Consider the following 23,781-nt stretch of genomic DNA (forward strand, 5'->3'; position numbering starts at 1 on the left):
TATTAAAGAACGCCAAGTGGTCAAAATAAATCCGGCCCCCCCACTACGGCATGCCTCAGCATCATAGCGTAGTTCTGGCGCAAAAAACCTAAAAATTTAATTTTTTTTCTTTCTTATTCAAGTTTTGTTTAAGTTATAATCTTTTCCTCTGCATATTCAATTGTTCTTGCATATTCCTACCAGCCAGATCTTGCCTGTACCCCAGTGGATTTGTGCCATTCCCTGAGGTCATCATCATCATTATCCTCTCGCGCAATGCGGACAGCTTCCGTTGTTCAAAATCTGTACCCGACCGCGCTCCTGCTAGTAACCTCGGCTTCCAGTGAACATGAACTGGGGCGCCATGAACCAAGCAGAGCGAAGCATGCTGCGACGACCATGGGCGTTCGACGATGCCACGTACGTGATATCCGGAGAGGATTTTTCCGCGCAGCCAGGGCCGAGCTATTGTAACCCATTGTTCGAGCTGAGTCAAGGCTTTGACTTCACTGTGCCCTTTGATGGGCAGCACGTGCCGCAGCCTTACCACCAAGACGCGGATCCTTACGTCATAGAGGCTGCTTGGCTGACTGCACAGCGAGATATACCGACCAGCGGGAAAGAAATGCGCACTACGATGACGAAGCGAATCCACGCTTCGCGCTCACGGCAAAGCGATCAGGTTGAAGCGGGATCGAGCAGCCCCGCCACGTCTTCGGCGTGGACCAGCATTGTGCCGAACCAAGGTTACGCAGATCCTTCGACTACGAGAAAGAGCAACGCAACAAGCAGCGGTGCCGGCAGTAGTAGTAGCTACTATACAGGACGCAGCGAGCCCGACCCCATGTACAGCGAAGCCAGCTACGACTCTGGCTCCAGGCGCCACATCCATGCCCATGGAAGTCTTCGTTCTCTACTCACCAAACACCAAGAGCGTCAAATGTTCTGGGGGTCTTGCGTGCCCGTTGTCGTAACGGCTCTAATGGTAGCGTTTCTGGTGCTCATTTCCTTAGTCGCCATGCCATGGACCAACCGTATGATTTCTTCGGTTTCCGCCGGCGGTCACTTCAGCGCCCACCACAATCCCCAGAAAGCGATGTCTCCTGTGCCCGTAGCAACTGCCCAGACACTGGCGCAGTCGAAAATCTCGACTAAGGCCGGAAGTATGAACTTGCGCGGGGTAGAGTCGACCAACGTCATTAACGCCCGAAGCGACCCTAGCAAGATCGCGAACTCCACACCTGCGACCAAGCCCAAGGTTCTCAGACTAGCCACCGCCAGAACCCAGGGTACCTGGCAGGGCAAGACAACAAAACATGCCACTGTTCTCAAGACGCCAGCGGGCGAGTATGAGGACGTCGAAGCCGGCAAGAGCAAAGAGTACTTAGCTTTTCCTTTCCAGTACCCGGTAAGTGCGAACGAAATTCCTACGGGATTCACCGGTCAATATAAAATTTGTACTTTAGTTCAGCTTAGCCTACACAGCTAAAAATGACAAACGCGTCCGATATTTTCGTAATACATTCCATCTTCAATTACCGCGTACATTTAAGAAAGCTAATTTTTTAGTTCATGTGCGTTGGCTGCTTGGTATGCACTTTCATACTTGGTACTTCTGACACCTCGAATATAGAACAGCACGTCAAGTTTTTCGCCTGTCTTTCCCTTTGCTCCTGCAGAAGCGTCCCATGTGTGGTGACGTGTTCTACACAGTCTGCCAACCGAGCTCCCAACGCGAATTCCACTACCGTCGCTCGGTGAACGCCTGCGTCGAGACGGCTGCCGACGCCGTGCACACGTGCAACCGAGGCACCAACAGGTTCGCCTCGCTGACCCACTGCCGCCAAAGCTGCACGCAAGCGGGGCGGCGGCCTGCCGACGAATGCTTCGACAAACCGCTATTCACCAACTGTGCCAGGTACGCACAAGAACACACGCGCTGCTCCCTCTTCTCAGAGACTGGCGGCGGCTCTATACTCTGTAGGTTGCGCATAACTCCCTTTTCGGGTGATCCAGCAGCGCCTCATAGTACTGGGCCGCCCTTCCAGGGTTGGTGTAATGCAAGGATTCCATTCGCTCTATTACATTCCTTGTCATCCCCCGTTCACGACCGGCCGATCCCGGTGATAATGCGGAAGGAGAGCCGCTTGCAGCACTGCGAAAGCGTGAAGAATTGTCACATTATATTAGCCAAGGTGGTTGTTCATGGAGGAGATTGAGTTATGCTACGTATAAACATATACCTATCACCTACCGTGCTACCATGCCAGTACACGTTGAGCTTCACAAATTAGGAGAATGCCTAGAAAATACGAGCGTCGCTCAAGTCAATCCGGCACATTAAAAAAAAACAAATAGAAGAACAAATTTCAAAGTGCGGAAAGTGGATTAATTTTTCACACGTAACCTTCAGGTACAGTTATACATTTATCCCAGCGTTTAACAAACGCCTGAAATGCTTCCGCATAGAAAGGTTTATTATTACGATGGAACCATTGTAGGACACCATTCTTCACTTCATCATCAGTGTTGAAAAGTTTTCATCCAAGGAACTCCTTCAGGCGCCCAAACAGGTGGAAATCACTTGGTGCTAAGTCAGGTCTATGGGGGTGGGGGGTGTGGTAATATCTGCCAGCCAACTTCCTTGATTGTTTGGAATGTGCGTTGAGCGGTATGCGGTCGTGTATTGTCTTGCAAAAAGACCACACCCTTTGTGATCAAACCTGGACGTTTCTTCCGTAAACTCTTGTGCGCATCACGCAGAACACGGCAGTAATACTCACTCTTGATAGTGACACCATGGGTAAAAAATCTACGTGAACGATTCCCTGTTTATACCATAATACACTTCCCATCACTTTACCAACAGACGCAGCTGTTCGAAATTTCTTTGGAGGTGGTAATTCCGTATGCTTCCACTGTATCGATGCTCTTTTGGATTCTGGGGTGAAATGGTGAACCCATCTTTCGTCACATGTCATGATGCGATTCAGAAAATCCTGGCCCTTCCATTTCATAGCGTTCCTTCAGTTCTCTACAGACTTCAACTCTTATCTGTCTGTCAGAAGCAGACAGCTGCTTTGGGACCCAGCGTGCACTCATTTTTTGGAACAACAAATGATCATGAAATATTGTGTTCACTGTTCCCAACGACAGATTACACACCCTTGCAATTTCACGACAGGTTATGCGACGATTGTCCACGATCAGCTGCTCCACGCGCTGAACGTTCTCAGAAATGACTATTGTGGGCTGTGATCCCCCCCGATCGGGATCATCAGTAATAGAGATACGGCGATCTTTCAAACGCTTACACCATTCAACTGTCTGACTGCGACTGAGTGTTACATCACTGTACTGAGCCTGAAGTATTCTGTACATTTCAGCAGGTTTTACGACCTCGTTCACTAAACACTTCATCACAACACGCTGTTCCCCGTAGACGTTCACACTATTGTCCGCCATCTTGAATAACAGTCTATCCTGAAGCGCGGCAAATGAGCGTTGTCTACCAGTAACAGGACACAGGTGCCAGTTTCTACTGCATACAAAACCTCCAGCCTAGGCATCCATTTAAACCCGAAAAGAAAAAAAGTCCCGAAGTGAGTTGGACGACCCTCGTATATGCTTTAAGAGATGCCTAGACGTGCCGCGTGAAGTAGATTTCTCACTGTTCAATATCCTGTTTCGGATAATGTAGCGATTTTATTCTAATCTTATTTCTGCTCGTGCTTCGCCGGTGGCCAGAGCGGCGCTTCGCCCAAGCTATCACCGAGAATGACCAGCCATGAACGATCGATAAGAAATTATGATAATATCGAGCAAAATGAGCGCTTACGTTATACTGGCCCAGCCTTATCTCGCTAATAGATGGAACGCACAAATAACGTTGACAGTGCGAGATGGGATATACTGTTTCTCTGGCAGCGAGTAGCAACGTGGCATCAATATATGTCGCTGGCATGGCGTGACGTTTCATGTCTGCATTTCGTGGCAGCAAGGTCATTTCCTAGAAGCAGCAAAAACAAGAAGCCTTAATTGCGATAGCATTCGCAGACATACATTGATTAAGGCTTGCGTTGGGGCTGGTTGGAATAATATAGTTGCATGACGTACAGCGCTGTATTCTACTTATTCTACGGAAATAATGGTGCGCCGTTAAAGAATCAACCGAGGCAGCGAAAGCTAAGCTTGAGCATAACTACGTGACATTCGTTATATTGCCAAAGAGTACGGGTCGGGATTCTATAGAATTCGAGCGGACTTAGCCGTTGTGTGTTTTGACGTCGTTTTCGCACATCATGCTTCGCTTTTTTTTTTCTCTAGCCCTTTACCCGGCATGGTATAGCTGGCTAGGGGAATGTACTGCAGGCCCACTTCTCTGCCTTTTATCTTATTCGACTTTGCTTCCTCTACGGAGCTAAAACACAGTTCCCTAAATGTTTAATTCACCCATTTTTGCTATTCAGTTAACACTTTCCAACTTTCCCGATTTGTCCGGCAGACTTCCGAATTCCGACCGATCCTCCTAATTGTACCGACACTCCCATAAACCTCCCGAAAAAACTGCCCCAGCCGCACCGCGAAAGAAAAATTCCGGCAGAACCCATCTCACCATCAGTGTCGAGGTTAAGTTCGATTAGCATTGAAGCAGCGTAGTGGCACACCTCGTTGCCGCCACCGAAACGCATCACACACCAGGTGTCAATGCTGCCTGGATCCCCCTCGCGCGCTTCTCCTCTGGACACGCTGCGCCACCTGGCGGCACCGCCATGAAGTCGGCGCGTGGCGCGTGTGTTGTTATGTATTCAGACGAGGTCGTCTCAGTATATGTGACACGGGCTTGATTCCACCCTGCAACCCATGTTGCCCTCAAAGAGGTTCATTGAAGATGGCACATACCTACTATTTCAAATTGGTCCGATACTCCGATGTTGACCTCAGATCAAGACATGCTAGAATGTGCGTGTGGGATAGGTACAACAACAATATTATTAATAATAATAATAAATTATTACTATTGTTGTTGTTGTTGTTGTCTGTCGTCGTCATCATCATCATCATCATCAATAAATCAGTCAGTCAGTCAATCAAAGGTATTTATTAATGTGCCCAGGAAAAACAGTGCACGCCCACACACACATACACACGCGCGCACACATTAAAAAATAATTTCGTGAATACAGATTTTGACAGACCATAAAATTAGTACACGAAGAGAATAAAAGTCAAAAGGGGAGAAAACAAAGAATTACAGAATGAAGGAGCACACAACAGATATGAGAGTTTTTCTTCAGTTATTGAAATTTTTCTGCAACTCCTTTGAAGAAAATATTAAAATTAGGCACGAAGATATCCAGGCACTCTCAACGGACGTTATATGTCGCCTGCACTCTAGATAGAGGGTCATAAAAATCTGAAGGCTGAAAGGCGCGCTGGTTCCTTGTTCCTTTCTGCGGAATGTAAAAGCGCACATTAGAATGCAAGTGCGGGCAGCCGATTTTTCCATGTGTTAATTTGTGGAGAAAAATAACATCCCATTTGTTGCGTATAGAGGTGAGGGTAGGTAACTTGAGTGTCTGTGTTAGCTCTTTGAAGATGGAAAGCATTTGAAAGAATCGATGTTTAAATATAGATGTGAACTTATTGCACATTTCCGAGAAGTTCGCAATTTGACCTACAAGTGCCGGCCCAAATGATAGAGGAGTACTCAAGAACTGGAAGGCATACGCTCTTACATAATGTTACAAATGGCTCAGGTTATTTGAAGTTTTTCGTCACCCGATATACTGTGCCGAGTGTTCGAAGGGCCCGCGGCTTCGTCTGTTTAGCGTGGGCCAAGAAACGCGGAGAGCTATCGAGGTACACTCCAGGGTCGTTCGTTCCCTAAGCTCTAGGCAGGAGAACGTCTTTAGCGCTACAGGAAAGTAAAGTCCTTTTATTCTTTCGCGTGAAGCTTACAACTTTCGTTTTTGATGCATTTATGGCCCGCTTATTTTCAGCGCACCATGAAGCAAAATTTACAAGGTCCTTCTGAAGAGCAGCGCAATGATTAACATACTTTAGCGCTTTGGAAAGCTTCGCGTTATCAGCATACTGAGTTTTGAATGACTGCCGAAACGTCGTTAACCAAAAGCGAGAAAAGAAAATACCCCAGGACAGATCCTGGAGGAACTCCATTTGTAACCGCATAAAGTTCTGGCGACTGACGATTTACGCTAACGTACCCGTCGCACAGGTAGCTTCTTATCAGCGCTGTGACAGAGTGGTGCAGATCAAGTTGTGTCAACTTTTGAAGGAGTATTTTGTCGCATACAAGATAAAACACCTCACTGAGGTCAAAATAAATGACATCCAGGTGTCCTTTCTTTAGACTACTTGAGAGGTATGCATCACGAAGCTAACGAACTAGGTTGGTAGTTGTGGAGCGTTCCGATATGAATTCATGCTGCTGAGGATTAAAGTATGTTTAATAGAAGATGAAATTATTAAGTGAAGAGTAGATTACAACAATTTAGATGATGCGCATAGGAAAGAAATGAGGCTGTAGTTACTTGCAGCAGTCTTTACCGTTGACGTAAAGACGGGAACGACCCGAACTGTTTTCCAATATTTTTTGTTCGTCATTAAAGCAGAAGAAAAAAATACAAGTAAGCACTGTAACAAGCAAGGACCCGTACGTCTTAATCAAGGCAGGCGTAATGTCAACAGGACCACACGAAACATACGGTTCTAAGCGTTTGGTGCTCTTAAAGGCAAGTTTCTCTGAGACCGATAGACTTGAGTTCAGGGAACGGTGATTTGAAAACTCACTAACTCCGTCACTGTATACTTCACCATACACAGAGCCTTAGCGTAGGCCGAAGGTGCCCGCGGTGTCTGGAACGGGCTGGCTGTCGGCGCCAAGTAGGGAGATATCTTGTTTCGTATTGTTGGATGACTGCTCACGAACGTGTCTCCAGAAAGTCTTTGAATTATTCGAAGTACTAGCTTCCACATGTACTGTACGCTCGTAGATGGAATGATGACGCTTGTAAAAAAAGCTTAGAGAGTGCCCTGTACATTTTAAAATCTATATGCCAGTGTTCTTGATTTGTACACTGTGCCTTCCTGTGAGCACAGTCTTTCAGCTATATAGCTGCTTTCAGTTCAACAGAAAACCAGTGGAGAAATTTAGAGCGTTTAGCCCCTTTAAGTGGTATAAATTTATACATTACATCATGAATAATATCCGTGAATGCCGTGACTTGGTCATTGACACCTCTTAGTTCTACTACCGGAGACCAGTCCTCATTATTAGGATAGTGGTAAAGACTCACGTAACCTCCGCTACAAAAATTAAAAGATTTACGTATTGTTGTATTCTTTGATCTCCAGCGACTAGGTATCGCGAACTGTAGTGAAATTTGAAGCTTGGGATTATATTTATCTGGCTTAATAAGGGGAAATGGCCACAAGACAAATTCACAGCTTCTACGTTACTAAGACGTAGGTCTAGCACATTTCCACAAGAGTCCGGGATATTGTTAAATTGGCACAGACATCTAAAGGATATAAACTGAAGTAGCGAGTTGCACTTGGCAGATAACTAAAAAGAATGGGTTGGAATTTAACCAGTTTGCCAGGAAATGCCAGTCCTGTTAAAATCACAGATTCTTAGTAATTTATGATTAACACTGGCCGATATAACATTTTCAGTAGTGGCTAGAATAGTGATATACATCTCAATATTCATATCAGGTGCAACAAAGAAATTTCCTACTAATAGCCTCTTAGTACCAGCACCAAAAATCTTCCACCAGACACATTCCGTTGCACATTCTAAATCAGGGCACCCAACGGAGTGATTGATTGACAGCAATGAGGACCTTACTGCCCTTTCATTTCGGTGAAGAAGGATCGCGTACTCGTTGGAAAACTTGATAAGTGGGCGGTAAGCATGAACTAGATGGTATTTCAGGGCATAACTAGGCCTCTGTTAAGGCAATAATGGGAAAACAAGGTGAAATGACGTTAGAGAAAAATCCGTTTACCTTTGTACGTAATCCACGAACATTCTGATAGAAAACACTCACATCAGTGATCCTTCTTTTCATCACGCTGAACATTTTTCAGTGTCATAGTCGTAAAGTTCTCATCTGCAAGGCTTGTAGAAGCAAGAGCGCAGCCACAGGGAAGGAGCTTTTAGACGCTGATAGCAGTTCTTATTAACGGACACATCAAATGACGCGTAGGAATCGTTCTTGGTTTTTAGTTGAGAGCGGGACAGGGGCTTTGCACCAATTAAAATAATTATAAGAATACTTTAGTACCAAACGAGTAGCAGTTACAACATACAGGCCTGCCAAAACCACAGAGAGCTTGAAGGCCAGCGCCTGGCAACCGCGGGCAAATCACAGATAATCAAAACATAACAGAAAAAAATTTATAATAGCTGTTGTTTGCAAGTATTGTTACAGATACTAACAAAGCGCGCAATTTACGCTGAATGAGAGATAACGTGCAGTACCAAATGAACACGGACGTCCGAACACGTCATTATTGTCGAGTAGTAACACGATGTAAGGAGCACAACACTTATACTAAACACAGCTAGAAGCAACAAGAGAATGAAGATTGACACGTCGCAGAGCTTTTTTCAGTGTATACATAGTATTGACTGGAAAAAGACTGGGTTATAGTTTATTAAAGTATAAGGGGATATAATAAAGACGTGATCGGAAACCGTACCTTGTGCAACAACGAGGTATCACGTAGGTTCGTTAGGTTGGGATTGCGAATGGGGATGCAAACAATTCTGAGGTTAATCATCCGAAAGTGTTTTTCGATAACAGTTTCGAAAAACAAAGAATTGGAATTGAAAACCTCAAACAATAAAACAGTCTGAATCAGTCGTCCAGGAAATATTGGACCTAACTGTTTTAGTATGAAAGGCAAAATAGAACTGAGCCGCTTCTGCCTTCTAGCGAACAGTGAGTTATTCCGTATCGGACTACACTGCAGTAACATAAGACATGAACTGTTGTTTTACGAACAGATAAAAGCATGTAATATATATTATTGTGAAATATACTGCGTGCTACCCGAAGTTTAGAACAAACTTGCGCCAAGTGTAAATTCCAAGAGAGATCACTGTCAAAAAATAAACCCAAGTATTTTATGGTCGAGCTGTATTTCACAAGTGGGCAGGAACAAGAAACAGCAGGCGGAAGAGTGCAAGAAAAGCGGGTAACCCAAATTTATCTTTTTTAGACATTTGTGAAAGCGGTTTAGTTGTGTTTTCGAGGTTTTCACGCCTATTACATTTGGTTCCAGTCAGTACGTCGAGATAATGGTGGCTTTTTACATGGAAGAAGTGGCGTCTGGAATTTGTTTTCCACGAGACAAAATGATAGTATCGTCTGCGTACTAAAATATGTAAGTGGAAACGGCACTGGAAAGACCATTGACAAAAACACTAAAGAGCAACGGGCTTAGCATTGAACCTTCAGGTGCACCAAATTTTATCAACGAAATATTACTTTGGTGTGATCCTATAGAAACAAATTAAGTTCTGTCTTTGAGGAAGCTTTCTAGAAGCCTCAGGAACTCTCCGCGGTATCGTAACATTGCAATTTCCCATAACAATACGCTGTGTAAACTCAGTGAAAGGCCATGCGCACATCGAAGAAAAGAGCACATGCAACTTTTCTAGAGTCAAATGCATCGCATAGAAAAGTCCTCTAGTAAAGCTTATGTGCATCTTCCTTCAGATAAACCATACTGTGATAGGGAGAGAGCCTTGCGGGTGTTCAAAACGTGTTCATAAGCCTAAATGTGTGTTTGCTAATATGTGAGACACAGAAAATACTATTGAGATTAGACGGCAACGTTGTACCTTGTTCTTAACGCCCCCTTTATATAACGGAACCACAAGTGCCCTTTTAATATTGGCAGGAATATTGCCTGTTAATTTAAGAATGCCCGGAGAACAATTTAAATAGCATCAAAATTACTACACCGTTCATTCATAGAGATACCATCATATCCATGGGTCTTGTTAGTTTTTAGACTTACTAAGCGGACTCGCTTTAAGGTCTTCTTCGGGGATAAAGGACAGAAGTGCTAAGCCATGTCTGCTTGGTGGCCACAAGTATCGCAAGAGCAGAGTCATCGCGACTAGGCAATTTATGCACAGCAATGACATCATCAGCTCAGAAGTATACGCTAAGTTTGTTTACCAGGTCACTTAGCACAAAAGTCAAATTTTCATCGCACTTACTAAAAACCTGCCTATTTCAATATTGCATTTACGGCTATATTTCTAATTCGTTCATAGCCATACTAATATATATATCAGTGCACTTTGGGGTGAAATGGTAGATGGCAAAGATTCATAATGACAGCGGAGCTCAGCAAGTCAATCAACTTTTGCATTTCATTGAGAGTGTGGCCTACTTTTTCACCAGTAGCCTCATATGTAGTTAGCTTCTCAACTTGTTTCATTAAGGCCCCCCCAATGGCCGTCAGAATATCCAAATTGTTATCAACAGCCGCGAATTCAGTGAACGTGACATTACATAAAACAGAAGCTGAGCTGAGGAGTTGAGAAGAATTGGCCTTTCAACGCTGAAGTGAGCAAGAATCGCGGGTAACGGCGGACATCTTCGTGTAAGAGCCATCCATAACTGCAGACTATTCCTTGCCAACATGAAATCCATGTTTGCAAGAGGAAGATGTTGAAAATTTCCCGTCATTAGAAAAACGGAGAGAACATAAAGAATGCATTCAGAAGACATTTCGTTGCAGTCAGCGGCAAACCATTAAATAGATGAGACAAGTTGCATGAATCATGCAACTTTGCAGCAGGCCTCTGCCTTCTGTACACATCATGACGGAAGACCAATCCCCCTTCCAGTGACCTCGATGTCTTCCGTGTCCAATTCGCGTGTATTCCTTCAGCTCAGCCCAATATTATTACATTATTGTAGATACAAACACAGATAATGGTGCACTGGCATGTGATCTAACCGTGTAGCCATGGCTCAAGCTGTGACAAATATCACATGCAGGCAAGACGTGCTGTCCAGCTGGTGGTTCTTTGAGGGCCGAAAGTGCGTCCCTTGGAACTTCCCGTCGGGCGGATGCCCCGCCAACAACAGCGTCGTCTTCCGCACGGCCCAAGAATGCAGGAAGCAGTGCATGCCAGGAGGGCAAGGGGGTTCCCCGTGCCGTCCGCCCAGAACGGTCACCTGCGAGAGCCAGCACCTCAAGTACCCGTTCTTTGCGGACGTGTCCATGAGGGACGGCCACATGCGGTGCCTGCGTTCATCGCCCGATGTGCTGCGAGGACGCCGGTGCCTGACCGGTGCGAACCGGTTCCGCACCTTCGAAACATGCAAGCGCACGTGTAAGGAGACTGGAACGACCTGAACCGTGTGATTCTGCTATGAAGATTATTATATAGTCGAATTTTTTTGTAATATAACTTCTTTTACGATGCTCACGTTCTGACGCGAGCTGCAGGAAAATAAGTCTTCTTGTTTTTGTTTGTTGTATTCTGTTACCTTTTAAGCCTTCGATATTTTATTCTTCCTTATTTTAGACGGGGTGAAGTGCAGAAATTAGTTCAGTACTCAAGCGGTCGTCAGCACCGGGTATGTCTAAAGCCTTCCCAACGTAATATAAACAGAAGCCATAGGATGTAGCAGCATACACAGAATGCTGCATTTACAATGTAGGCTCCCAGGTTTAAGAAATACGGGCTCGAAGTCTGTGGCTCAGCTCTCACCGGCGGTGCATACATTCCTTTCACGTATTCCCTTTCCTGGTACCATGATGATAAACGATTAAAACAAATTAAACTTCCTATATGTTGGCTCACTGTAGTGATTGCTCGCCTTATTTGTTACCAGACGGGAGTAACATAACGCGGCATATTTTATTTTCCGTGTGTAAGATGGTGGGCAAGTTGTTACAATATAAACGAAGAACAATACACGAATGAGAAAAAAAGCAGTGGTGCAATGTGTCTCGCGACTGACATGGTTTGGCGCGAGACGTGTATAAATGCGAGCGCCGTACTGAAAATAAGTATCAACTATTTTTGTAGCAAGTTACACAGCGCACAATCATGCGTGTTTGACGGTACGTGGAGCAACCTTTTCTGCAATCATGGATGGTCATTTGGCATCAACAGGTTACATAAACTAGCGACCAGTACGCTCAACAAAACGGCAGCACATGAAGTTTCGTTACGTCAATGTACTGTGATAGAATATTTGGTAACACAGCAAACCTGAGCTACATAAATTTATAAGAAGCTTAACTTCTGCATAGCGACGCATGAATGTGGCTTGCGCAGTGAACCAAGATTGATCAGGCATTTTAAAGATGGCCAGACGAGCGTTGAAGATAGACTCGGAGTTGACGCCCTTTAACAGCCGCGCCTGAAGCCAACAATGAGGCCGTTGATATACTAATAAAAAAAAGCGAGCAAGCACAGATGACGACGAACTAGCGAGAATTTCTTAGATAGAGAAAGCTTACGTTACAGAAAAATAAACGCTGTTTTATGCGTTAAAACATTGCAGAAGCTCTTTCGCACATTGCACGTTCATCGCGTACAAGAAAAATGATCTTGCAGAGCGACAAAGCCCGCCCTTACACTTCTGGCTTAGCAGCGAAGACCATTGACAGAACCGGAAAGAAGTCCTTCGCATCCACCTCTAATGCGACCGAACGCGAGGTCAACGACGCGAGACATCAGACGTCATCCGTGCAGCAATGCGTCAGTATCCCTACTAGAGAGGAACGGAGTACTATCGGACGAGTATGTTCAAGCTATGCGATCGATGGTAGAGCAAAGGATATAGTGTTGAAAAATGAGTTAAACTTTACCACAGAAAGTGATAAAGTTTTTTTTTAGTAATACAGCGCAGTCATTCGGGAAAAGTCGTTGCTCATTACGGTCAGTATGACGCTCCTCGATAAAACTATAAAGAGGGAACAACAGTCAGCTTTGTTTGCCGCATTCACATCACGTTATTATTCATTGTTTACTTCGTAAGGGTTGAACTTTTCCTTAAGCCAGAGCACTCGACAAAGTCAACCACGACGCTACCACAGAAGCCTTTCCAAATTTAGGAGTAGGCGAGTGAGGCCACAGCTACGTCAAAGCCTTCCTATCTACTAGGACGGCGGAGATACGCTTCGGGTCACGCAAATCCCACCCCTTCACACTGGGAACCAGGGGAACACCGCAAGGTTCGGTAGTCTCATCCCTCCTTCTCAATATCACGCGCAGACCTATGCCGTACCTTCTAGAAGGAACACCACACCAATCGTACTCCCCATACGCAGACGACATTACGCTCTGGGTAACCAAGGGAAACGAAGAGAGATCGAGCACCTACTGCAAAGTGGACCAGACGTAGTCTCATAACACGCCGGAACTATAGGATTGTCGTGCTCCCCGCAAAAATCGGATCTCCTCGTCATGAGATACAACCCATGAGGCCAAACAAAAACCTCAGCCCCGATAGAAATCTTCGTGGACAACACCCTAATTGCTGAGGTCCAAACGATCCGGATACTAGGTATGCACCTACAAAGCAACGGAAAAAATGCAGTGACTAACAACAAACTAACGGCATGCCTGAACCAAACCAACCGTTTGATCTGACGCATCGCTAACAAACACCGTTTCGTATCCTCTCTCCCATACCTCAACCAGTATACAGCGGGAAATGAAAAGGTAATCTGTTTCATAAGATAAACCTACAAGGCGGCGCTCCACCTACCGAGATACACATTTACCGTGAAACGCCTGAAAACTGTCGTCCAAAACACGCTCGACGAACTATAGTTGAAGCACACAGGACAGCCCAATATGAAAAATTGACCAAGATACCCGCAGGAAGACACATCCTAAGGAAGCTAAACATCCAGTACGGGAGTAATCAAACAAACCTCGAGCCCATACCCAGAAACATCTTCCGCCACCACATGGTCGATTCAATTCCAAAGAGCATACATCCGCACTATAACAACAAACGGATACATGCCCGGGCCAAAGTACACCAAAAAACGCTACGCAAACAACGGGGAGGCAGTTTACGTAGACGTAGCCGAACTTGGAGAACGCGACACTTTCTTCGTAGGGGCGGTAGGAAACGACCTAACACCCATCATTGTGGTCACCATCTTTGGAAGGCACGCGCAACAAGCGCAAGAATCCGCGATAGCAAAAGCAACCGCAAATACGGTAGTCAAAATCATTTTCCGAGACTCCAAGACGGCCGCGCATAATTTTGCCAAATGCACAATCCACGAAGCGAGGCTACAAATCTTAAGGAAAACACACTTCACCTTCGGGCATTCCAAAATCATCTTGATCCCTGCACACTCGTCCCATCCCGGGAACGAAGCAGCTTACAATTTCGCCCGAGGACTCGTCAACCGGACCGTGAGCCAACCCATACTGCGAGGAGCAAAAGAGCACGCGATAACACCGAGTATGAAATTACTCACTACTATAAAAACGAAAGACTCAAATACCAACCCCCTGACAAATCCTTAACCGAAATCCCACAGGCGACGTGGAGGCAACTCCGAACATGTACCTTCCCCAACCCGTACAAACTAGCCATAGTCTACGCTGGCATACACTACGCCGAATGTACAGGCGCCCAAATCTTTAACTGGCGTGCGCGAGCGGGGACTTTTCCGGGCGTCAGCGCCGTATGACGGGGCGAGGCTGGAAACAGCCTAGCAGACGATTGGCCCAGCTGAGCGGGCTTTGTCCGCATGCGCTTAGCTTCAGACTGTTTCCAGCCTCGCCCCGTCACACGGCGCTGACACACCGAAAAGTCGCCGCTCGCGCACGCCAGTTAAAGATTTGGGCGCCTGTACGCTATGCGAGGCTGACAAAGGCGATTTAGCACACATCTTAGATGGATGCCCTGAGCTCAAACCCAGAGCCGTGTGATAGCTATCCAATCGAGAGCAGTGGGAGGCTACAGTGACCAGCTCGGAACCTGAAGTTCTACTGTGGGCCGTAACCTGGGGTTTATAAGTCGCCGAAAGAAGCGGTCTGATGGCCACCTCACGAAGCTTCAAGAAGCCCACATGTAACTTGAGTTATTTTTTTCTGTTGACGAATTAAAGTTTTTACCACCACCACCAAGTGAACATTCCCTGCGCACTGAGGTGTGCAACATTACTGGAGACAACCGAGCACAACAATTTCGAAGTCTGTCATACTCGACCATAGTATATACATACCCATAAGCTTGTCGATGCAGCACATTATGCAGTCAGGACGTCGTGGGTACTATATTCAAAGCAATGGTGGTCGCATTGAGTACATGGATTTCTGCGCACTCAAACAAATTCCCCGGTCATCATGATTGATCGGGACAATCTCTAATACTGCTTCTTTCACGGCCGCAGCATAGCTATCCGTACCTTGGGGCTACAGAGAAAATTACGCCATCGGCCATGTCATGCTGAGTACGGAGAAGCTCAGCAGCACTCGGCTCGTTCAGCGCAAGTATCCACTTGGAACATCGTGCGCTTACTAAAGCCCTTCTACCATAATTCCACGTCGAAAGGGTTTGTCTAACAACTTTGAACGAGACAGCAACGGTGCCCACAGCAGAATGCGATCTTCCCTTCGGCCATGCGCTTAACACGAATTGTGTCGTTATGTTGAACAGCTGTGCGCAGCATTGGTAGCTAGTTTGAAACGTATTATCCGCGACATTAGCCACACTCCAATATAAGAAAGCAAAATCAGTTTGGCCGCATACACACCTTCAAGACAGTGAACAGAGCGCAAGCGTATTTAACCTACTCCCAAGGCTACCAATGATGCAAAGGGTCTATCTTACCGATACCTTCTGTTATTCAGAGACATCGTAAGTTGCGGTATGGCCTCCGCAATCGGGCTGCACAAGCTGTCTCCCCAACTCGTGTGGAGAGCGCGTAGTCGACAAGAGTTCCCTCTCCGCCGAAGTGGCTCTCGCCACCGAGGCATCTATTCTGTGGAAGCATATAAGAGTTAGGTGTGAAAGCACGCCCTGCAGCGTTTCATGCACAATGTGTATAAGGGTGCATCGTTAGTCTCGATGATATCAATTGTGCCGTGCTTTGTCTTCTCGAGATGCAGACGCAGACGTCGTGCGTGACGTTTACCGTCACACACGACTGCTGACATCAGCGGATGGACGCTGCCGTAGAAATGAGCTATCCAGGAACAAGTGTTTAGCCTCTCAGGAGACAGGAGCACGGTGCTGTCACAAGAACTGGTGGGCGAACGGGTGTAAGTGCGTCAGATATTTGGGCACGGATGGCTTGTTCTACAGCCGGAGGTAGTGTTGGGACAGGCTCCTGGCTATGAGGGAACAGTGACAGCTAAATCCTTCAGCTGAAGGTCGAGAGCAGAATTATCGGTATGGCCAGTGACTTCTGCAATGACCGAGACCGAGTCAGTCTGTGGGACGTTTTGGCGGGCGATGTTAGGTTAGCGGCTCAATTCGTCGAAACTCTGACACGGCTTAAAGAGGATGGCGACGGTGGTTGGTCTCTTGGCCAGTAGCATTTGAAACGCGTCGTCCTCGATACCGTTAAGAATATGGTTGATCTTCGTGTCCTCCGCCATCTTTGGATTAACACGGCTGCAGAGATCCAGGACATTCTCAATAGAGCTGGGGAAAGTCTCGCCCAATTGCTGTGCGCGCTGGCGTAGACGCCGTTCGGTGCGTGGCTAGCGAACGGCGGGGCGGCCAAACACTTCGTCAAAATGTGTCTTGAATGCGGACCGATTGGAAATGTCAGATTCGTGATTCTTAAACCATAAATTGGCGACGTCAGCAAGGTAAAAGATGACGTTATTCAGTTTAGACTGGTCGTCCCACTTATTGTGAGCGCTTACACGTTCATAGGAGGACAGCCAGTCTTCGACGTCATGTGGTTCAGTGCCGCAAAATACGGCGGGGTCGCGCTGAAGGGGAACGTCGGCGCAAGTGACGTGCAGCCATGGGTACAGTCGGTGCGCAGGACGCATCAGTCATGGTGACGGTGGGCAAGGTACGATTGCGGAGCTCCAGGTTGACTTGGGGATCCCAGCCATTTCTCGCGAGGCGCAGCAGACGCTAGGTCGGCTAGGCGCGCGGAAGCGAGCTTTGGCGCGTCCGCAAGCATACGTGTAGTGTCGGCTTTAAGAGGAAGCTTTAGCTCGGGCCGAACTCCGACGCGGCCTATTCAAATACATGTAAAAACGCAAAAACGTTTTTATGAAATAACCCCAGGACCGATTTTAATGAAATTTGTTGCTATTGAGAGATAAAGTTAAATCCTAGTGACTGTTGGAAGCGGAATTTTGATTTAGGGCTTGAATTCTGTTAAAAAGATTTTCAAAATTTCAGAAGTTTGAAAAAAATAGAAGCACAAAGTTTACAAACTAATAGCTCAGCATCAAGAACAGATATCACGGTTCTGTGAACGGCATCCGTTAGGTCACTCAAAGCGGACAAATTTCATATGGTTTTTTACATCTTATGTGAATTTGTTACGTTGTTTACAAGGGTTCTGCAAAAGTTGTAATTACATATTAATAAAAATTTTTTAGATTCGTGTGTAAGATGTCAAAACTGTCCGCTTTAGATGTGCTATTAGGCACAATTTACATAATTGCGATATCATTTTTCCTTCCTGAGTTACGGAGTTGTAAACTTTATAGTTTCGTTTTCTGAAAATTTGCGATTTTTGCCATTCTTTAATAAAGAATTGAAGCCGTAAATCGAAAATTCGAAACCAACAGTCACTATATTTTAAGTTTTTCTTTTAAATGCAGCAAACCCAGTCAAATTTGGTGGAGTGGTTGCCGAGAAAAACGAATTCTCCTTTTACATGTATTTAGATAGGAGCACCGGAGCTAAAGCTTCCTCTGCTGCCAGTGGATCAGCCGGGGAAAAATGTGCCGACGCACCGAGGCGTCTTTTCTGGAGAAGATGGCACGGAACGCCTGATTTCAGTGGTCAAGCTCGCAACTACGGCCTGCGATAAGGCAACCTCCAAGATGGCCGTATCCATGGCGTCCCGCAATAGGCCCAGAAGTGAAGTGTCAACGTTTTCAGTACTTGTAATCGTAATAGTGCACGGCACTTGGACGAACAACTACAGTTCAAAGGTGCCATGAATACTTTTATTAGCCTATGCGATGCAGCCGCCGTCCATATAAGGGGAGACGCTGCATAAGCTGGGCTAGTTCTAATAATGCCATATTCTTTTGGGATATATTACAGAGAACGTTAAAGATAGACCTACCCCTCAATCCACATGGCATTCGTTTTTTACCACCTGAACACGATTTTGAACAGATGGATGTCATCTTTTTACTTGGAATGCACGCAGTCTGGCGTAGTCTGTTGGCATATAGACATTGTGATGTTAACGGCCGATCTGTGTATGAATATTTTGTGGAAATGGTTGTGAAGGTACGTGACGTGTACAAGACGAAGGACTGTGATGAAGCTGTGGTGTCAATGCTTGACACTTTGACACGTATAAAACGAGTGTGATCTAGGATCACAAACTCTTTTGAAGCTTGTAGCCAAGCTGGAAATAAAGAAAAAAAAACTGGGGGTGTAGCTCAGTGGTAGAGCGCTCGCTTCGCATGTGAGAAGTCCCGGGTTCAAACCCCGGCACCTCCAACGAGTTTTTTTTTTCGTGATAATTTTTAAGGAGGTCAATAGGGATCGCAAGCCAAAACCGCGTGTAACAAAGACATGTTATAGCATTATCGCTTATATATTTACAGCCGTACCGTCGTCACTACTTGCGTTGGTGTCATTGTGCACAGAAAAGAAGCCAATACTTTATAATGTATATGTCGCGAGCATAGATGGTGCCATTGTCGCACCACGTGGGATGCAACCTTACCTATATTTAGCATGAGGCTACGCGTTCAGAGAGGCATAACTCGGCAGTACGTTTGTCAATCCGAGCGAGGACGGTCGCGCCTGAACGAGCTCTCTCGGCCATAGTAGGTACAATCCATCGAACCCAAACCTGCGCACATCTGGAGTTACAAGACCTACAGATGTGCAATTTTTTGCAGAAATTTCACCGTTGCTTGGCTATTGCGCCTCCGTGTTGGACACGTATATGGTCCGCATAAATGGCGCGAAGAAGATCGGGCAGCAACACAGAGGATATTCAACCCCTTTGACCATGCTGGAACGTGTCAGTCTTCATAGTGAGCGCAAGCGCAGAAAATTGAGCCACGTGCTCGAGCCCCGACTATCTAGGAGTGCGGCGGTCTTGAGCGATGCAAGGCAGTCGCGAGCACCACAAGTAGATGCGTCATTTCTTTTTACCCTAGTGCCCATCCACAAACACCATCCACAAAACTAACGGGCCCACTATTAATGGGGGAGCGTGATTGCAAAATTAGATCGGGAGACCCCCCAATGTTTACATAATGTAAGCATGTAATGTTTCCTGTAATGAAATGGTTTATGTAGCATGTAATATAAGAAAATGTAATTTTCGTATTTGTTTACGTAATTTCAGTTTCCTAGTGCTCATTCACCTTCTGCAGCACGCACAAGATGTCTCACGTACCACCAACGCGGCTGCGTTCGTATTACAGTGCACCAGAGTTTTTAAAAGGAAGCTGCTTAATGCGAAGCTTTCTTCGCCTCTACCTTTAACTTACCACCGCTGCCGCCTCTGCCTCTATTGATGCCGCTGCTCCTGCCACGGCTGCTGCTGGAGCAGCACAGGTGTAAAACGACGCACAGAAACTCGTTTGAGGTCTGCTAGATCTTTCCAATGCGTCGCTACGATACCCTCTAGACTGCTGCAATTATGCGTCAGCCATCCGCAAAAGCACTGAAGAAGCTGCAGTGCTTGCCTTTGTACTCACGCACGCCAGTCCACAAGGGATGCCGACAGGTTAGGTAGGACGTAGAGAGTGGAGGCAGAAAATGTGCCGAGCTGACGCAGTCACGAAACGAGAAAACAACAGCCTCGCCATTCTTCGCCCGTAACAGCTGGCATACATGAGAGTAACGGGGGAGAGGGTAACGGTGACGTCACAAAGCATGCCTCGTTTCGTGTTCCTTCAATAAATTAAATGCCACCACTAGACACTGCGCTCCTTGCAGCCATTGCACACCTAAGCACTTCTTATGAGTTGCGAGTGCGAAAGCATTAATCTCCAATTGAAGCAGCTGAGCGGTCCATTGAGTTTTGACTTCCTCGCTGGCAAGCCAGCGCATTGAGGCGCTTCGCGCCTTTTGATTTGGCCTTACCGAGGCGCAGTTAGAACGCACGCGATAGCTTGCTCGGTCAAGGAACGCGCGGTTAACACAAGCAACCCGAGAACAGCACCTGGGGTGCGATGTTGTAGGAATGTCTTTCTTTATGCCAATGCCTTTTCGCCTGTCGTCAGCAATTTTGGAAATGGTGGTTGCGTATGCGCGACGTTTTTTGGATAGTCCAATCAGAAGCTCCCTTCATTGGCCGGATGTTTCTTTCGTGTTATCTTCTCTTTTTCCGGGGTTGTCTAGCAAGCTTGTTTTGTAAAACAGCACTTAATAATAGCAGACTTCCATGCTGCGTAAAGCAAACTCATTTTGTAACCTTGCAATGCAAAAGTTGCCGCAGCTTAAAGAAATGGAAACGCGAGTACTGCTATTTTCTAAGCCGTAGCCACATATTAGTCGGATGTGCATGCAATCCATGAGGTTGAGCGCACGCAAAATGGCGGCCTCTGTTTACCCGACAGCTGACAGCCGCTAGCGTGTCCGTAACGCAGTGCAACTAATCGCGGCCCACAGTGGTATACTTGCGTCTGAGAAGAATCTGCGCTGCCTGCAGGAGCCGTGAGATACAGCAGGAGTGAGGTGAGTAAATATTGCTCGTGTAGTGCTTACATTGTCACGTGGTTTTCGATGCATGTCTGACGTGTGATAATTTCTTCTTTACGAAGAGGCAACAACAATTATCCGTAACACCCGAGGACAAACTTTGCAACATAGTGGATCGAGAACTATCAAGGCACTCAGCACCTTTCAATAGAGCACCGCCACGACAGAACAATAGGTTCGTCAAAGTGATCACAGCAACAATAATACTTCTTGGCAATGGCGCCCCTGTACTGACGGTTCTGAAGCTCCGTGCAAGCAGTCCAAGGCGTCATCCATGCGTGGTTGTGGGTAGACGTCTTTTCGCGTGATCTTGTTTAAATGGCAATGGTGGACGCAGAAACGCCAGTTGCCATGCTTTTTTTTTTAAGTGATGATAGCCGAAGCTCAAGGTCTAGCTGATGGTTCGATAAACCCTTTGCAGAGCATTTTATCCACTTCTCATCGGATGACTCGACGTTCAGCATGCGATACACGATACGGACTACGACGAATAGGATTCGTGTCTCCACTGTTTATACGGTGGTGAACAACAGATGTTTGACCTAAAGGCCTGTCGTCGAAATCAAAGATGTCACTGTACGATTCAAGCAGGAGACGTATGTCCGTGGCCTGTGCAGAGGTGAGGTCAGGTGCAATCATTTCCGAGGAGTCATCCGTTAAGGAACCAGAGCTGTCAGCTGCAGTTGGCGCTGATAAACCACTCTCGGCATTCAGACTCTCAATGTCAAATTCGGAACCACTAAAACGCCGGCCAAGAAAATGCCGGCCGGAATCACCTGAAGGCTTAAATTCAGAAGCGGTAGAACGTCGTCGTTATTAGTAACCGGCACCAGCGTATGCGGAACAGCAATGTTCCGGTTCAAAAGCACGCCGATGATGGGGCGAAGCACATATTCACCGTCAGGAACCTGTGGTTGGGCGGTCAAAGTTACTTAAGTAACTGCCTCGGGTGACAGACGCACATCGTGAAGCGAGCGCAAGTACGGTGGAGCAGTGCTCGGAGCATCGGCGAGTTGAGGCAGCTCTAACTGAAGAACGCCGGTCGCGCAATGGATGAGAGGAGGATAAGTGGATAAAAAGCCAAACTAAGGATAACGTCGTGAGGGCAGTTGTCGATCAGGGCAAAGATATTAGAAGTAGGGGTGCTGGTTATGTTTAAACACGCAGTACACATTCCAAGAACAACCATCACGCCGCCATCGGCCACACCAAGCACTAAGGCAGCTGCTGGGGTGAGGACATTATTTAAACGTCTACGTAGGCTAGCACTCATCGCAGATACTGGGTAGCAGTGTCGACGAGTGCTTGGACAGGTACGCTGTCTATTTTAACGTCAATTATACTTCTCCTTGTGGGCACACACAGAAGATTTGCTGCAGTAGTAGGCAATGCAACACCACCTCCGAAGGACGCATTTCTTAGTTTTCAAAAAGGGTGCGGCCAAAATCCCCAGGGGACGAAAGGCGACGTGGCTGCGGCGAAAGGGAAGATGGGTTACGTGTTTGCGGGGAATGAGACTGGTGTCCCCGCGTTGATGGTGAGCGACTGTACCATGTGTTCCTAGCAGAGTTGTCGGCACTGTTAGACTTGGTGGTGGGCGAAACATTGCGGGCATTTCCATCAAATCGGCTCAGGTTGGTCGGCGTGCTAGGTGTTGAGGGCCACGAGTTGCGACAGTATCGGGCGACATGACTAACGCGGCGACAGGTGAAACATATCGGCTGGTCGTCCGCAGTTCTCCGCTCAGTTGGGTTGCGATAACGCGGAGAGAAGCGTCGGTGTGGAGCGAAAATAGTAGAAGGGCGTTCATTAGCTCTGCGATTGGCGACAGGAGAGACACAATGTAAACGAATCTTTTCAAGTTCCTTGCGAATGACGGCTTGTACGAGGAGAACTGAAGAAGTGGCAGCATCAGGGCTACGTGAACAGAAAGCTGCGGGCGCCATCGCATCCAGTTCACGTCGAACGATTCGCGCCATGTCCTTTGGTGGCGACGCATGCTGCTGTGCGGGTTGAACTTCACACGTCGACGTTGCGGCAGTATTGGGAAGTCTGGCGAATGGTTGCAAAACGCGACGACTTTTGGCCTGCTCGAATTGTCGGCACTCTTTGATGATAACATCAACTGCAGAGCAGCTTTCGCACATGAGCAGAATAAAGGGTTCGTCAGCAATGCCCTTAAGCACGTGCCCGACCTTCCCAGCTTCTGTCATGTCGGGATCGGCTTTACGACAAAGTACCAGCACGTCCTGGATGTATGAGGCTTAGGACTTCATGGGACATTGGGCACGGGAGGCCAGTTTCTGCTTCGCAGCCATTTTACGGCCGGCTGGTTTGCCAAACGACTCCATCAATTTTTCTTTGCACTGGTCTCAGCTGGTCAGCTCTTCTTCGTGATTTTCGTACAACTTTGCCGTGCCTTTAGGTAGAACAACAGGTTAACTAGCATAAGCGTAGGGTCCCACCTGTTAATTCTATTCATGCGTTCGCATATAGCCACCCACCCTTCAACGTCGGCGCCATCGGTCCCGCAGGAAGTTCCAGGTTGTCAATGACATTCTACACTCGTGCGCGACTAAACACAAACTTGCTACTGCTTACCATACACAAACGAACCGTCTAACCAAGCGTCTTAACCGCACCCTTACCGACATGCTGTCCATGTATGTCTCAGATGACCATCGCGACTAGGACGTTGCGCTGCCGTTCTTTACTTTTGCCTATAATTCGTCTCGTCATTATACCGCAGGCTTCTCTCCCTTCTAACTCTTGTTTGACCGTGATCCTACTCTACCTTTCGACACCGTTCTGCCTGCTAGTCTGAATTCCACATCCGAGTACGCCCGTGAAGCCATACTCAAAGCACAAGGCGCACGCCATATTG

At 46.8% G+C, this 23,781-nt stretch overlaps 1 protein-coding gene and 1 non-coding gene across 2 annotated transcripts; both read left to right on the forward strand.

Annotated features, from left to right (window-relative positions):
- The first annotated feature begins 264 nt into the window (after positions 1 to 264).
- Positions 265 to 11,829, forward strand: LOC139055435 (uncharacterized). The gene is made up of 3 exons (XM_070532898.1): positions 265 to 1,387; positions 1,659 to 1,897; positions 11,031 to 11,829. Exons 1-3 carry the CDS (start codon positions 329 to 331, stop codon positions 11,389 to 11,391), a joined length of 1,659 nt encoding a protein of 552 aa, XP_070388999.1. The 5' UTR covers positions 265 to 328; the 3' UTR covers positions 11,392 to 11,829.
- A 6,773-nt stretch (positions 11,830 to 18,602) lies between these two features.
- On the forward strand, positions 18,603 to 18,674 carry TRNAA-CGC (transfer RNA alanine (anticodon CGC)). The gene has a single exon. It is a non-coding gene; the product is annotated as a tRNA-Ala (tRNA).
- Positions 18,675 to 23,781: the final 5,107 nt, after the last annotated feature.

Source organism: Dermacentor albipictus, chromosome 2 (assembly GCF_038994185.2).
Source record: "Dermacentor albipictus isolate Rhodes 1998 colony chromosome 2, USDA_Dalb.pri_finalv2, whole genome shotgun sequence".
Classification (NCBI taxonomy): domain Eukaryota; kingdom Metazoa; phylum Arthropoda; class Arachnida; order Ixodida; family Ixodidae; genus Dermacentor; species Dermacentor albipictus.

Bases quoted from the DNA above. Each gene is read 5' to 3' on its own strand.
- LOC139055435 (XM_070532898.1), top strand. From the start codon at position 329: ATGAACTGGGGCGCCATGAACCAAGCAGAGCGAAGCATGCTGCGACGA. The intron at 1,388-1,658 runs GTAAGTGCGAAC...TTGCTCCTGCAG, and splicing joins CTTTTCCTTTCCAGTACCCG to AAGCGTCCCATGTGTGGTGA. The intron at 1,898-11,030 runs GTACGCACAAGA...TATCACATGCAG, and splicing joins CTATTCACCAACTGTGCCAG to GCAAGACGTGCTGTCCAGCT.